Source organism: Chiloscyllium plagiosum, unplaced genomic scaffold (assembly GCF_037043375.1).
Source record: "Chiloscyllium plagiosum isolate Xiang-an unplaced genomic scaffold, Cpla_swu_hap1 HiC_scaffold_1, whole genome shotgun sequence".
NCBI lineage: Eukaryota > Metazoa > Chordata > Chondrichthyes > Orectolobiformes > Hemiscylliidae > Chiloscyllium > Chiloscyllium plagiosum.
This window is the reverse complement of record NW_028270139.1, coordinates 134,114,502-134,128,869: the sequence shown is the minus strand read 5'-3', so window position 1 is coordinate 134,128,869 and position 14,368 is coordinate 134,114,502. Positions and strand designations below refer to the sequence as shown.

Genomic DNA, 14,368 nt, shown 5'->3' with positions numbered 1-14,368 from the left:
TGATTAGTCTACCATGCAGAACCTTGTCAACCTGGTCATCTGGATTAGCTCTTAATAATGAAATAGAATTCCTATGATCTAGACTTGGAGGGAGGAAACTACAGGAAAAGTTGAGATTGCAAAAGGTGACGCCATTTCTTTTCTAGAATTTCTCAGTCGTGGTCATTGGAAGTTAGGGTAGGTTCTTAGCAATGTTCTTGCAATAAATTGTTACACAAATAAATACTTTATGAAAACCTTGAATAGTGCTTCAAAAATACTTAAGGCTATCAGAATATTTAATTTCAGAACTTTTATTCAGAACTTCTCTAAAACAAAACTTACAATCATTGTTCATATCAACAAATTTTAAACCACTGCCTTCATAACTGTTAAGATGTAGCACAAAAAAGCAAAGACCTCCTTCCTCACTGATCTTATTTTCCTTGTTCACTGTAATTTTAAGATGAACTAATTTTGCCCTGAAGTGTTGTTTGGATTGTTCTGTATTTTTCAGTACAACAATGTTCTTCTTCCAGAAATCTGATTTCCTGGAGACTTAGGTGCTTTTAAACAGGATTGTATGTTGCTAATGATGGATTCTGGAGTTAAAGAATAGCTGCGGATCCATGAGATGTTTTCCGCCAATAGCTAATGGATCTGGGAACTGTATGGACTCAAGATTCTTGAACTTCTCAGAGGCACAGCTCGCTCAAAAAAAAACATAGTTACAGACATTTAAACAAAATGCTAAAAATGTAACTTCTCGTAAATGTTTTGACATTAAGTAACAAGGACTCAAATTAGTAAAGCAATCAAGAGCCCTCAAGTGCTATATAGTAAACTTGTAAATTGCTTTAGTAGCATGTTTTTATTTGCATATTAATTACATTGTGATTTAAAGCTTTTTTAGGATTACAAAATTGAGTTGATGTAATGCATATGTGACACAAAACTGCTATAACACAACAAAATGGAATGGATGCAATCTCAGTACTGTAATGAAGTTTTTTTTTACAAGTGGTCATGTGGGTAAAATGTTCATATTTCTGGGAATTTATCAGATAGTTTGATTAGGTTTGCCCTTAACCTTCACAACCAGCTATATTAATTGGAAGCTATGCCAAACAGGCCAGAAAATTCAGAAACTGCATTATTCAACATCTTCCAACTGTTTACAACCTAATGATTTGATGTTGCATCAAAATATAATAAATGGAATCTTGACACAAGTACAGGCACTTTGTAACCAGTCAACAGGGTGTTCTAAATACCACTGTGGCAGTACGGCATTCACATTCCAATCAATTATGGCTTCCAAGAATTATTTCAGTCATTGCACAGCAGGCCTACCAGTGGCTGATTTACATTCCTACATCTGCAAGGTCATGTACTGACATTTCGTGCATCAATTTCAAAGAAAGATTTATGCATTAAAGCAAATATAAGTTAACACTAAACTTTATAATTTAAGCCACAGGGAAACAAAGGTACAACTCAATGTTTAGCTCATCTTGTCCAGGGCAATTAGTGATGGGCAATAAATGTTGGCCTAGAAAGTGATACCCATGTCCCAGTAACACTTTTTTAGAAAACTGGAGCACCACACACACACACACACACCCCAAAGAAAAAAAAACATCTCAAAGAACAGAGGCAGATCTTAGGCTTCAGAGAACATGTTTTAGTTTTTAGGTCCCAAATTTATATAACACTACAAGCTTCTTTAGCATAGAAGAAAATAGTGGAACAAGAACTTTATTTCAAATCCCATGACAGAACAAAAGAGACAATATCAATTGCTTCAAAATATTAACTTTCTTTTAAAAGGAATCAGAGCTTTCTCTAAAAAAATTCAGAAAACATCTTTAGATAAATGCCCTACTTTAAGTAGATGAAAAATAGGTTTGACCTATTTTGACCCAGTCAATGCAGCCAAGATGATTTTTTTTTTAAGAATTGCATAATTTCAAAAATAAAATTTAAAACGTTCAACCAAATTAATGAAAGCCTTTTTTGCTAACTCCTCCATCATTCTCTCCTGAAGGCACTATTACTGGGGTGCAATTTCAAAAGGCACCATCTTCTATCACAGAAAAGTGCAGAGCAAACTGCTGCTCTGATGTTATCCAAGGCTCATTCACCAGGGCAGATTTTGGAGGATTCATTTAATGGACATTAAATGAGTACTCCCATTTAGCTTAGAGATGAGACCAATCAAAATATCACAATAAATAGTCTGGCTGTGATCAACAAGCTCAGGATTGACTAGAAATTGTACCTTGAACCTTCTGGACTACATTGCTTACTACAGCACATGGTGCATTTATCCACACTAGATTATTAAGTGACCTAGAAACTAAAGATAACCAACTATTTTCAGCATGTCCTGGCTTTCAAGTACTAAGCACTTCCAGGTCAGAATTGTTACTTTTCTGAAATGCGGAATTGGAATCCAAATCAGAAACTCCAGGGCTTGGCTCTAACTAAACAACTCTATTAGGATTTGTACAAATATTGTGTAACTTTAGGTTCTGCTCCAATCTGGCCCCCATAACACGAAATACAGATCTCCCTTTCAGATCAGATTCATCAACGTTTCAGGCTCAAATGAAGGGCTGTGGCATACAGCAAGAGGAAGTAATCCAAGTGTATACGATTTAATGATTAAATTTTACTACTTCTAATTTTCTCCAATCTTAAACCATAAGAGTAGAGGAATGGGACGTTGTCCACAATTGGTGGTCCATTTACCTCATCTGCATTTCCATTGTGTGTGTAGGAGACCAGACAGTGACTGCCAGCAAGATATTAAATTGGACAGTGCATGTCTAAATAAATCTTGCCTACAGTTTCTTTTCTCCCCACTTCTAAACAGTAGTATCTGGATTTTCTTTTCTGAATCACTGAGACATTACATCATACTGATACTGTCTCAAAATCGGCTAGATCAACAGGTACTGAAATCAGATTCTTCCTAATTTTAATCAAGACCATGCAGTGTTTGCCAGAAGTACAGATTGTTTGCTTATTCCCTGCTTTTCCCAAGAAAATTGCATTAAAATTACAAAAGGAATGCAAACCATTTAAAAAAAGTGTATTTTCTCCATCCTAGAAACACTGTACATGCTTATAGGTAATTCAATCATTGATAAAGAATTACATCTCAGAACTGACTACTACAATATCTTATACTAAAGATCTCAACATCTGGCTCAGTTATTGCATTTGAGTCAGAATTACAGTACTTAACACCTCAGCAACTGTGAAACAAAGGAATTCTTCACAGTAACCAAGGGTATAGTATACTTCGCAATAAAGCACCAATTCTTTGAACTGTTACAGAGACGATGCATGTATTTTGGGTTGGGAAGGGCACCTTGAAAATTCAGAGTCAATAGAGGAATAGAAAATTGCTGTGAACTTCAACAGTGGCTGTAAATGGAACTACACTACATTAATCGCAACAAAATATTACAATTTTGTCTTCTGCTTCCATCAGACTTCAAGCCAAGGATTTCAGATTCCATTTCTGTCATCCATTTTTGTTCTCATTCCAAGGAAGTACTGCACCAGCACTCTGAATGCTGCCAGTCAACAAAGTTTTTGATACTTTGAAAACAAAAAAGTGGCAGCATTGTGGAGAATGCAGTGTTGAAATCGAGTTCTTGGCTGCAATGCGACTACTGTTTCATTCTTCTTCCCTTCAACCACCCCATCCAGCTCCTGAATACAAAATCAAGTCTATGCAAAATTTATCAATCTAAAGAGATGATGTCTGGTATGCTGCTGCCCCCTCCGGCTCCTGCTATCACCCCAGTTTCTGCTCGACTGTTGCTGCTGCCGCTGCCCTCATGATGCTGGGTTGATGAGATGATGCTTCCACCCACAGTGGTGGGTGTTATAGTCGGTGATCCAACAGCAGTGGAGAGATTGTCCAGAAATATAGATTGACAGTACTGTAGTTGAGGAAATAGAGGGAACAATAAAAGTAAATGAGTGCTCTATGATCCAGTATGACCTGACAGTTTGTTAGGAGAAGGGTAAAAACTTTTCCCTCTGAACCATCCCACAGTCGAAGTTATTCAAGTAAAATGCTCACAGACCTCCGACACATTTGCAAGGAAGTAGCAAGGAAAATACTAGAGCAGACGATGCAGTAGATCCTCCCTTCTGGTAGAGTACTTGCTAGACTGTTTAGCACACATCAATATCGAGAGGAATTACTGACATGAAAACTAGAGTTCTTTGTTTCCTTTATGGAAGTGTTTTTGTTTTAAAAACCCGTCAAGCTTTAATTTGAAAAGGTTATTTAATTCCCAATCAATTTACCAAAACATCATAGAATCCCTACAATGTGGAAAGAGGCCATTCAGCCCATTGAGTCTACAATGACCCTCCCAAAAACATCCCACCCAGTTTCTACATTCAGCCTATCCCTATAACCCTGCTCTTCCCATGGCTAATCCATCTAGCCTACACATCCCTGGACACGACAGGGTAATTTAGCATGACCAATCCACCGAACCTGCGCATCTTTGGACTGTTGAAGGAAACGGGAGGACACAAAGACACAGACAGAACAAGGAAACTCCACAGTCACTCAAGGCTGGAATCTAACTCTGGCATTGTGAGACAACAGTGCTAACCACTGAGCCACCATGCTGCCCCCGCCTTGCTAAATTACTAATCATGCTAACTTGTGATCCACTATACAATTAAGAGAAAGCACAAAATTATACATATCATGAAGATGATCTTGAACACTATTATTTCTGTGCGAAGATGCACCTGCATAATTTTGTATTTAAAATTAATAGGAGGGAAGTCGGTCTGGATTACAGTCTGGAACAGTATTGCAATTGTTAGAGCAAATAAGTTATTTTAATTAGACAATGTGTAGGAGTAGGCCATTCTGCCCTTTGAGCCAGAACCATCATTCATTATGATCATGGCTGAGCATCCTCAGTCAGTATCCTGTTCCTGCCTTATCCCCATTACCCTTGATTCCACTATCCTTAAGAGCTCTATCCAACTCTTTCTTGAAAGTATCCAGAAACTTGGCCTCCACAGCCTTCTGGGGCAGAGCATTCCATACACCCACCACTCTCTGGGTGAAGAAGTTTCTCCTCAACTCTGTTCTAAATGGCCTACCCCTTATTTTTAAACTGTTTCCTCTGGTTCGGGACTCACCCATCAGCAGAAACATGCTTCCTGCCTCCAGAGTGTCCAATCCTTTAATAATCTTATACATCTCAATCAGTTCCTCTCTCAGCCTTCTAAACTCTGGCATATACAAGTCCAGTCGCTCCAATCTTTCAGCGTAAAATAGTCCCACCATTGCGGGAATTGACCTCGTGAACCAACGCTGCACTCCCTCAATAGCCAGACCGTCTTTCCTCAAATTTGGAGACCAAAACTGCACACAATATTCCAGGTGCGGTCTCACCATGGTCCTGTACAGCTGCAGAAGGACCTCTTGGCTTCTATACTCAATTCCTCTTGTTATGAAGGCCAGCATGCTATTAGCTTTCTTCACTACCTGCTGTACCTGCATACTTACTTTCATGGACAAGAACACCTAGATCTCATTGTACTGCCCCTTTACCTAACTTGACTCCATTTAGGTAGTAATCTGCCTTCCTGTTCTTGCCACCAAAGTGGATAACCACACATTTATCCACATTAAACTGCATCTGCCATACATCCGTCCACTCACCTAGCCAGTCCAGGTCACCCTGTATTCTCCTAACATCCTTTTCACATTTCACCCTGCCACCCAGCTTTGTGTCATCAGCAAATTTGCTATTATTTTTAATACCTTCATCTATATCATTAATGTACATTGTAAAAAGCTGCGGTCCCAGCACTGATCCCGGCAGCACACCACTGGTCACTGCCTGCCATTGCGAAAGGGAGAAAGTGAGGTCTGCAGATGCTGGAGATCAGAGATGGAAATGTGTTGCTGGAAAAGCGCAGCAGGTCAGGCAGCATCCAGGGAACAGGAGAATCGACGTTTCGGGCATAAGCCCTTCTTCAGGAATGGGGAAAGTTTGTCCAGCAGGCTAAGATAAAAGATAGGGAGGAGGGACTTGGGAGAGGGGCGTCGGAAATGTGATAGGTGGAAAGAGGTCAAGGTGAGGGTGATAGGTCAGACTGGGGTGGGGCGGAGAGGTCGGGAAGAAGATCTCAGGTTAGGAAGGCGGTGCTGAATTTGATGGATTTGACTGAGACAGGGTGGGGGGAGGGGAAATGAGGAAACTGGTGAAATCCGAGTTCATCCCTTGTGGTTGGAGGGTTCCTAGCCGGAAGATGAGGTGTTCTTCCTCCAACCGTCGTTTTGTTGTGGTCTGACGATGGAGGAGTCCAAAGACCTGCATATCCTTGGTGGAGTGGGAGGGGGAATTGAAATGTTGAGCTACAGGGTGGTTGGGTTGGTTGGTCCGGGTGTCCCAGAGGTGTTCTCTGAAACGCTCCGCAAGTAGCCGGCCTGTCTCCCCAATATAGAGGAGGCCACATCGGGTGCAGAGGATGCAATAGATTATATGTGTGGAGGTGCAGGTGAATCTGTGGCGGATATGGAAGTTTCCTTTGGGGCCTTGGAGGGAGGTGAGGGGGGAGGTGTGGGCGCAAGTCTTGCACCTCCTGCGGTTGCAGGGGAAGGTGCCGGGAGTGGAGGTTGGGTTGGTGGGGGGTGTGGATCTGACGAGGGAGTCACGGAGGGAGTGGTCTTTACGGAATGCTGATAGGGGAGGGGAGGGAAATATATCCTTGGTGGTGGGGTCCGTTTGGAGGTAGCGGAAATGACGGCGGATGATGCGCTGTACATGGAGATTGGTGGGGTGGTAGGTGAGGACCAGTGGGGTTCTGTCCTGGTGGCGGTTGGAGGGGCGGGGTTCAAGGGCGGAGGAGCGGGAAGTGGAAGAGATGCAGTGGAGGGCATCGTCGACCAAGTCGGGGGGGAAATTGCGGTCCTTGAAGGAGGCCATCTGGGTTGTGCGTTTTTGGAACTGGTCCTCCTGGGAGCAGATGCAGCGGAGTCGAAGGAATTGGGAGAATGGGATGGCGGTTTTACAGGGGGCAGGATAGGAGGAGGTGTAGTCCAGGTAGCTGTGGGAGTCGGTCGGTTTGTAGTAGATGTCCGTGTTGATTCGGTCGCCTGAGATGGAAATAGAAACGTCGAGGAAGGGGAGGGAGGAATCTGAGACTGTCCAGGTGAATTTGAGGTCGGGGTGGAAGGTGTTGGTGAAGTGGATGAACTGTTCAACTTCCTCGTGGGAGCACGAGGCGGCGCCGATACAGTCATCGATGTAGCGGAGGAAAAGGTGGGGGGTGGGGCCAGTGTAGTTGTGGAAGATGGATTGTTCCACATATCCTACGAAGAGGCAGGCATAGCTGGAGCCCATGCGGGTGCCCATGGCTACTCCTTTCGTTTGGAGGAAGTGGGAGGATTGGAAGGAGAAGTTGTTCAGGGTGAGGACCAGTTCAGTCAGTCGAAGGAGGGTGTCAGTGGAAGGGTACTGGTCGGTACGGCGGGAAAGAAAGAAGCGGAGGGCTTTGAGTCCTTCGTGATGGGGGATGGAGGTGTACAGGGACTGGATGTCCATTGTGAAAATAAGGCGTTGGGGACCGGGGAAGCGAAAATCATTGAGCAGGTGGAGGGCATGGGTGGTGTCCCGAACGTAGGTGGGGAGTTCTTGGACTAAGGGGGACAGGACGGTGTCAAGGTACGCAGAGATGAGTTCGGTGGGGCAGGAGCAGGCAGAGACAATGGGTCGGCCGGGGCAGTCAGGTTTGTGGATTTTGGGCAGGAGGTAGAAGCGGGAGGTGCGGGGTTGTGGGACTATGAGGTTGGAGGCGGTGGATGGGAGATCACCCGAGGTGATGAGGTTATGGACGGTCTGGGAGATGATGGTTTGGTGGTGGGGGGTGGGTCCTGGTCAAGGGGGCAGTAGGAGGAGGTATCTGCGAGCTGGCGTTTGGCCTCAGCGGTGTAGAGGTCGGTGCGCCAAACTACTACCGCGCCTCCCTTGTCTGCTGGTTTGATAGTGAGGTTGGGGTTGCAACGGAGTGAGTGGAGGGCTGCGCGTTCCGAGGGTAAGAGGTTGGAGTGGGTGAGTGGGGTGGGGGAGTTCAGGTGGCGGTTAATATCGCGGCGGCAGTTGGCTATGAAGAGGTCGAGGGCAGGTAGGAGGCCAGCACGGGGTGTCCAGGTGGATGGGGTGTGTTGGAGGCGGGAGAAGGGGTCGTCAGAGGGTGGGCGGGAGTCTTGGTTAAAGAAGTAGGCACGGAGGAGCCATTTATCACTACTCTTTGTTTCCTGTCAGCCAACCAATTTTCAATCCATGTCAGTATTTTGCCCCTAATACCACGTGCCCTAATTTTGCTCACTAACCTCCTATGTGGGATTTTATCAAAGGCTTTCTGAAAATCCAGGTATACTACATTCACTGGATCTCCCTTGTCCATCTTCAGAGTTACATCCTCAAAAAATTCCAGAAGATTAGTCAAGCATGATTTCCCCTTCATAAATCCATGCTGACTCTGACCTATCCTGTTACTGCTATCCAGATGTGTCATAATTTCGTCTTTTATAATTGACTTCCGCATTTTTCCCACCACTGAGATCAGACTAACTGGTCTATAATTCTGTTTTCTCTCTCCCTCCATTCTTAAAAAGTGGGACATTAGCCACCCTCCAATCCGCAGGAACTGATCCTGAATCCATAGAACATTGGAAAAATGATCACCAACACATCCACGATTTCTTGAGCCACCTCCTTCAGTACCCTGGGACGCAGACCATCAGGTCCCAGGGACTTGGCCTTCAGACCTAACAGTCTCTCCAACACCATTTCCTGGCTAATATAAATTCCCTTCAGTTCAGGTCCTTCAGCCACTATTTTTTAATTAACATGAGAACTTTTCTAACTGACCATGCAAAGAAACCAAAGGAGTACATTTCTCATGTTTCTTAGGGAAGGAAATCTTCCTTACTTATCTGTGGGGTCTGGCCTACATGTGACTCCAGTCCCACCTCTGGGCAAATAGGAATGGAAAATAAATGGATGTTTAGCTAGCAATATCCACAACCCATGAATGAATGAAATAAATTGTCCATGGGACTATCAATTTCATCCTATGTTTCTAGAGGTTTTAAAACCATCTAAGTTAAAATTGGATGAAAGTTGGTTGGCTGACAGGAAACAAAGTTGTGATAGACGGCTCCATTTCTGAATGGCAGGCAGTGACCAGTGGGGTACCACAGGGATCAGTGCTGGGACCGCAGCTTTTTACAATATATATTAATGATATAGAAGATGGTATTAGTAATAACATTAGCAAATTTGCTGATGATACTAAGCTAGGTGGCAGGGTGAAATGTGAGGAGGATATTAAGTGATTACAGGGTGACCTGGACAGGTTAGGTGAGTGGTCAGATGCATGGCAGATGCAGTTTAATGTGGATAAATGTATGGTTATCCACTTTGGTGGCAAGAACAGGAAGGCAGATTACTACCTAAATGGAATCAATTTAGGTAAAGGGGCAGTACAAAGAGATCTGGGTGTTCTTGTACACCAGTCAATGAAGGCAAGCATGCAGGTACAGCAGGTAGTGAAGAAGGCTAATATAGCATGCTGGCCTTCATAACGAGGGATTGAGTATAGAAGCAAACAGGTTCTTCTGCAGCTGTACAGGGCCCTGGTGAGACCACACCTGGAGTATTGCGTGCAGTTCTGGTCTCCAAATTTGAGGAAAAACATTCTGGCTATTGAGGGAGTGCAGCGTAGGTTCATGAGGTCAATTCCTGGAATGGCGGGACTACCTTACGCTGAAAAACTGGAGAGAGTGGGCTTGTATAGCCTTGAGTTTAGAAGACTGAGGGGGGATCTTATTAAGACATATAAGACTATTAAAGGATTGGACACTCTGGAGGCAGGAAACATGTTTCCGCTGATGGGTGAGTGCTGAACCAGAGGACACAGATTAAAAATACAGGGTAGACCATTTAGGACAGAGATGAGGAGAAACTTCTTCACCCAGAGAATGGTGGCTGTGTGGAATGCTCTGCCCCAGAGGGCAGTGGAGGCCCAGTCTCTGGATTCATTTAAGAAAGAGTTGGATAGAGCTCTCAAGGATAGTGGAATCAAGGGTTATGGAGATAAGGCAGGAACAGGATACTGATTAAGGATGATCAGCCATGATCATATTGAATGGTGGTGCAGGCTCGAAGGGCAGAATGGCCTACCCCTGCACCTATTGTCTAAAATAGTTGCTTCGCTTATCTTTGTAAATTTTTTTGAACAACAGAATTATTTTTGCAGCTCTCTGGTACCATCCCTCAAACTAAGGAAGATGAAAAAATTATTGCCTGTGCCTCTGCAATTTTAATTCCAACATCCTCCATATTCTTGGATGGATCTTAACTGGTCCAGGTGCCTTGTCAACTTTAAATACAAAACAGCCTATTCACTCAAATTCTAAACTCTTCTAGCAACTAAATTTCCAAGGGCTATTTAGAATCTTCCTCCTTGACAAAAAGATTCATATGCAAGACAAAGACATTTGTTTAATATTTCAGCCATGACTTGTTCCTCCACATATACAGCAGCTTTAATTTCTCCTTTGCTCTGACTTCACAACTTATTATTCTCAATTTTAATGTTATCCTTTTCTCCCAGTATTCTGTGCAACTTGGTATTCCAGCCTATTATCTCCTGATCTCCACATCTTTGCTGAGTTAGCATAAATTCTCCTGATCACCAAAAACAAAGCTACCTCCATCACACTCCCCCATAGTCCCAGCTCTATCCAGGTGCGAAACGCCTGTCGAGGTTCCATTTTCACCATGCCGGTCCCAGTGTCCCAAGAATCTAAAGCCCTCCTTCCTGTATCAACATTCCAGTCATGCATTCATCGATCTTATCCTATTTCTGTTATGAATTGCATGTGGACCGGGGAGCAACCTGCAGAGGGCAGGCACAATGCCTGAGAAAAAGTTGATCTAGATTTCTTGAGTGCCGGGCAAAAGGCCAAGAGACAATTTGGAGAGATGCTAAATCTGTATTGACTGGTATGATGAGTATGATGAATTTTCGTCTCCTGCCACTGGCTCCCTTTGTTCCTTAAGCATCAGTCTGCTCAATGAGCAATTCCCAGTCAAGTCTACATGAAGATGCTGCGACTCCTACTACAGCGGTCTAAGAAGCAGTCATTGAATCTATCACTGTCTCTGCCAAGAACTTGATATGAATAATGTGTGGGGGAGGAAGAGTTAGAGCAGAGGACAGCAGTATTGGGGTACTGTTAGAATCAATCTCGCAAAAGATGTGCAATACAGTCTGCTCTGAACGCGACAGTTCTGTTCTCTTGCCATCTCGTTAAGAAAATCACAAAATAGCCACGCCATTTAAACTAATGGGACTGGAATCGCATTATAACCAATACAGTTCGCGTTCTACAAATAACCATCTAAATTCTTCAATCGTGTTAAAGCGAGTTTGCGTTGAAGAAACATGTTATAGCAGAACTGACTGTATATACAGCACTTGAAGTGTTTCAGGACAGGTGACAAGTATGCCTTGGTGTATTATAGATAGCACCAACTATCACAGTAAAAACTACATTACATGCATACATACCTGAGGATCACTCTGAAATAATGAGAAAAAGTCCAAATCTGAAAAAGAAATTGCATTTACAAATCAGATGAAATACTGTAAAACGATTTGAAATTTAGAATCAAATCAGTATGCTCAATCTTCAAATGTAGTTTAAGTGCAAGCGTCATTTGGGTATGTCTTCCATTTAAGAGAGAAGCACCCATTGAGACACATGGTGTTGCTTATTTTCCAAAGGAAGTGAGGCAAATTGTTGGACAGTAGGAGGGGCCTGAGTGAAGTTTAATTAATATGGGTTACCGCTAATCACATGACAATTCGGTGATCATTGCTGGAAAGTGTGATGTATATTAAAGTCGGCACACATTGATAATAGGAAACATTCAAGTTTATTCACACAAAACAGGAAGCATTGTCACAAATTGATCCTAAGAGGCCAAAGAAACCATCATAGCCAACACAGAGTTTTGGAAAATATATAATTTAATTTTATGTTAATCTGTTAGTATGACCACCTTAAATCACCTTGCATCACTATGATGGCCAGTTGTGAAAAATGAGGAAAATTTCCCAGGTTCACGAAAAAAAGGACAATTCCAACCTGACCAATTATCACTATCAGTCTACTCCCATTCATCAGTAAAGCAAAGGAATGGGTCATCAATGTGCTACTAAGTGGCACATGCAAAGGTCTAACCTGCTCACTGGTGCCAAGTTTGCATTCTGCCTGAATCATGTCTCCTGACCACATTACAGACGAGGTTCAAACATGGAGAAGAGAGCTAAACTCCAGAGGTGAGGAAACTGTCCATGACATCAACACAGCATTTGACCAAATATGGTAAGGAGGAGCTCTAACAAAACTCAAGTCAATGGAAATCAGAGGAATTCTCTCCATTGATTGCACAGAATTAAAAAATGGGTACGGCTCTTGGGGGTCAAACATCTTACCCTCACTGCAGGAGTTCTCAGGCACTATCCTCGGTGCAACTACCTTCAGCTGCTTCAATTACTTTACCTCCATCATAAAGGTCAGAAATGCAGATATTCTCCGATGATTGCACACTGTTCAGCACTACTCACGACTTCTCACACACTGAACAAGTCTGTGCTCATATGCAGCAAGACTGGAATACATCCAGACTTAGGCTAATAAGTAGCCAATAACATTCACACTACACAAGTGCCAGGCAATGAGCATCTCCAAGAAGAGCATCTAACCATTTTTCCTTCATGAACAATGGCACTACACTTACTGATTCTCTCGCATCAACAACCTGGGTAGGTGCATGGGTTTACCACTGATCAGGAATTGAACATCCATATGATGTGGTGGGTAAAATAGCAAGACACAGGCTAGCAAATTTGCAGTAATGCATCTCAGTCTCCCTAAAGCCTCTCCACAATCTACAAGACATGTCAGAAGTGTGATGAAATATTCTCCACTTGCTTATTTGCAGCTCCAATAACATTCAAAAAGCTCAAGTAGTTCATTTAATTGTTATCCCATCCTTCCTCTACCACTGATGCACAATGCCAGCGTGTACTACAAGCAGCACTGTGGTAGTAAACCACTGAGGTTCCTTCGACAGCAGCTTCAAAACCTGTTACTCCAACTAGAAAAGACATGTTCAGTAGATGCAGAGGAATTCACTGCTCTGGGAGACAAGGAAGAAAATTACAGGGGCTTGGACCAATAGTTTTAATCCCTCTCAGGTTACAGGGATGTGCAAGAGGATTGGAGGACAGATGATATGGTTCCATTTTGAACAGGGATGGTTGAAATAAAATAGGGAATTTCAAATCAGTGTGATGGAGTAGGTTCAATGGGTCATTGAATATATTGTTTTGCATATTCCTCAAGCACTTATTGGGTGAGGAGTGCAAATAGTTCCTTGTGCCATAGTTCAAAGATTACACCCATCCTAACCTCATTGAGGATTCCACAAATTGGGTTATCGCTCCTATTTCTCATCATTAGCACACAGAATAAATGGTCCTCGTGTTAAACAGGAGACTATTCAATGCTCAGTTTGTATCAGATATTAACGAGTGAGGGGTTTTACAAGAACTACAATTGCGTGGGAGAAAGAAACATTAACAGATACAGGGAAGCAATAAGGATGAGGGGGCACACGGTGGCTCAGTGGTTAACACTGCTGCCTCTCAGGGTCCCAGGTTCGATTCCAGCCTTGGGTGACTATCTGTGTGGAGTCTGCATATTCTCCCCGTGTCTGCGTGGGTTTCCTCCGAGTACTTCGGTTTCCTCCCACAGTCCAAAGATGTGCAGGTCAGGTGGATTGGCCATGCTAGATTGTCCACAGTGTTAGGTGCATTAGTCAGAGGGAAATGGGTCTGGGTGGGTTACTCTTCGGAGGGTCAGTGTGGACTTGTTGGACCGAAGGGCCTGTTTTTTCACTGTAGTCAATCTAATCTAAGCTAATTAGAATAATTCACAAGGAGAAAAGTACTGAACCTTAATTAAGCAAAATGTCCATTCAGTGGCATAGACACACTGACATTTTGTGCAATTATTACTCAGGGAGACAACATGCTGCTTTACAGCTCAGCAGGTCTTGCAATTAAAGTATCCTCAGAAATGGGCAAGCTCCGAACTTTCTCTATTTATATTTAAAACTAAAGCTAACAAGGGAAATGACGAGAAGAGATAGTTGGAAATAATCTTTAAGGATGCTGAGTGAGCATAGGCTTGAGTACTGGGTACAGCTGTGCTGCACACCACCTATAAAGAAACCAAGTTTAATTT

The 14,368-nt window shown here is 43.1% G+C and overlaps 2 protein-coding genes across 12 annotated transcripts in view; one reads left to right on the top strand and one right to left on the bottom strand.

Moving 5' to 3' along the window:
* The window catches only part of katnal2 (katanin p60 subunit A-like 2), a 206,408-nt gene that overhangs the window by 17,933 nt on the left and 174,107 nt on the right, over positions 1-14,368 (top strand). For 3 of the 7 annotated variants that reach the window (XR_015758217.1, XR_015758216.1, XR_015758215.1), the window contains one exon: positions 519-1,596. The exons of the other annotated variants lie outside the window; for them this stretch is intronic. The gene's annotated coding sequence lies outside the window, so the exon portion shown is untranslated. Of the gene's footprint in view, positions 1-518; positions 1,597-14,368 lie in introns of those variants that run through there. 7 annotated transcript variants of the gene reach the window in all.
* The window catches only part of pias2 (protein inhibitor of activated STAT, 2), a 95,657-nt gene that overhangs the window by 17,680 nt on the left and 63,609 nt on the right, over positions 1-14,368 (bottom strand). For 4 of the 5 annotated variants that reach the window (XM_043715166.2, XM_043715240.2, XM_087990883.1 and 1 more), the window contains 2 exons: positions 11,623-11,660; positions 278-3,938 (listed from right to left, as the gene is read on the bottom strand). In XM_043715166.2, coding sequence (XP_043571101.2) covers positions 3,738-3,938; positions 11,623-11,660 — 239 coding nt within the window. In that variant the 3' untranslated portion in view covers positions 278-3,737. Of the gene's footprint in view, positions 1-277; positions 3,939-11,622; positions 11,661-14,368 lie in introns of those variants that run through there. The other variant, XM_087990888.1, reaches the window with a different exon arrangement.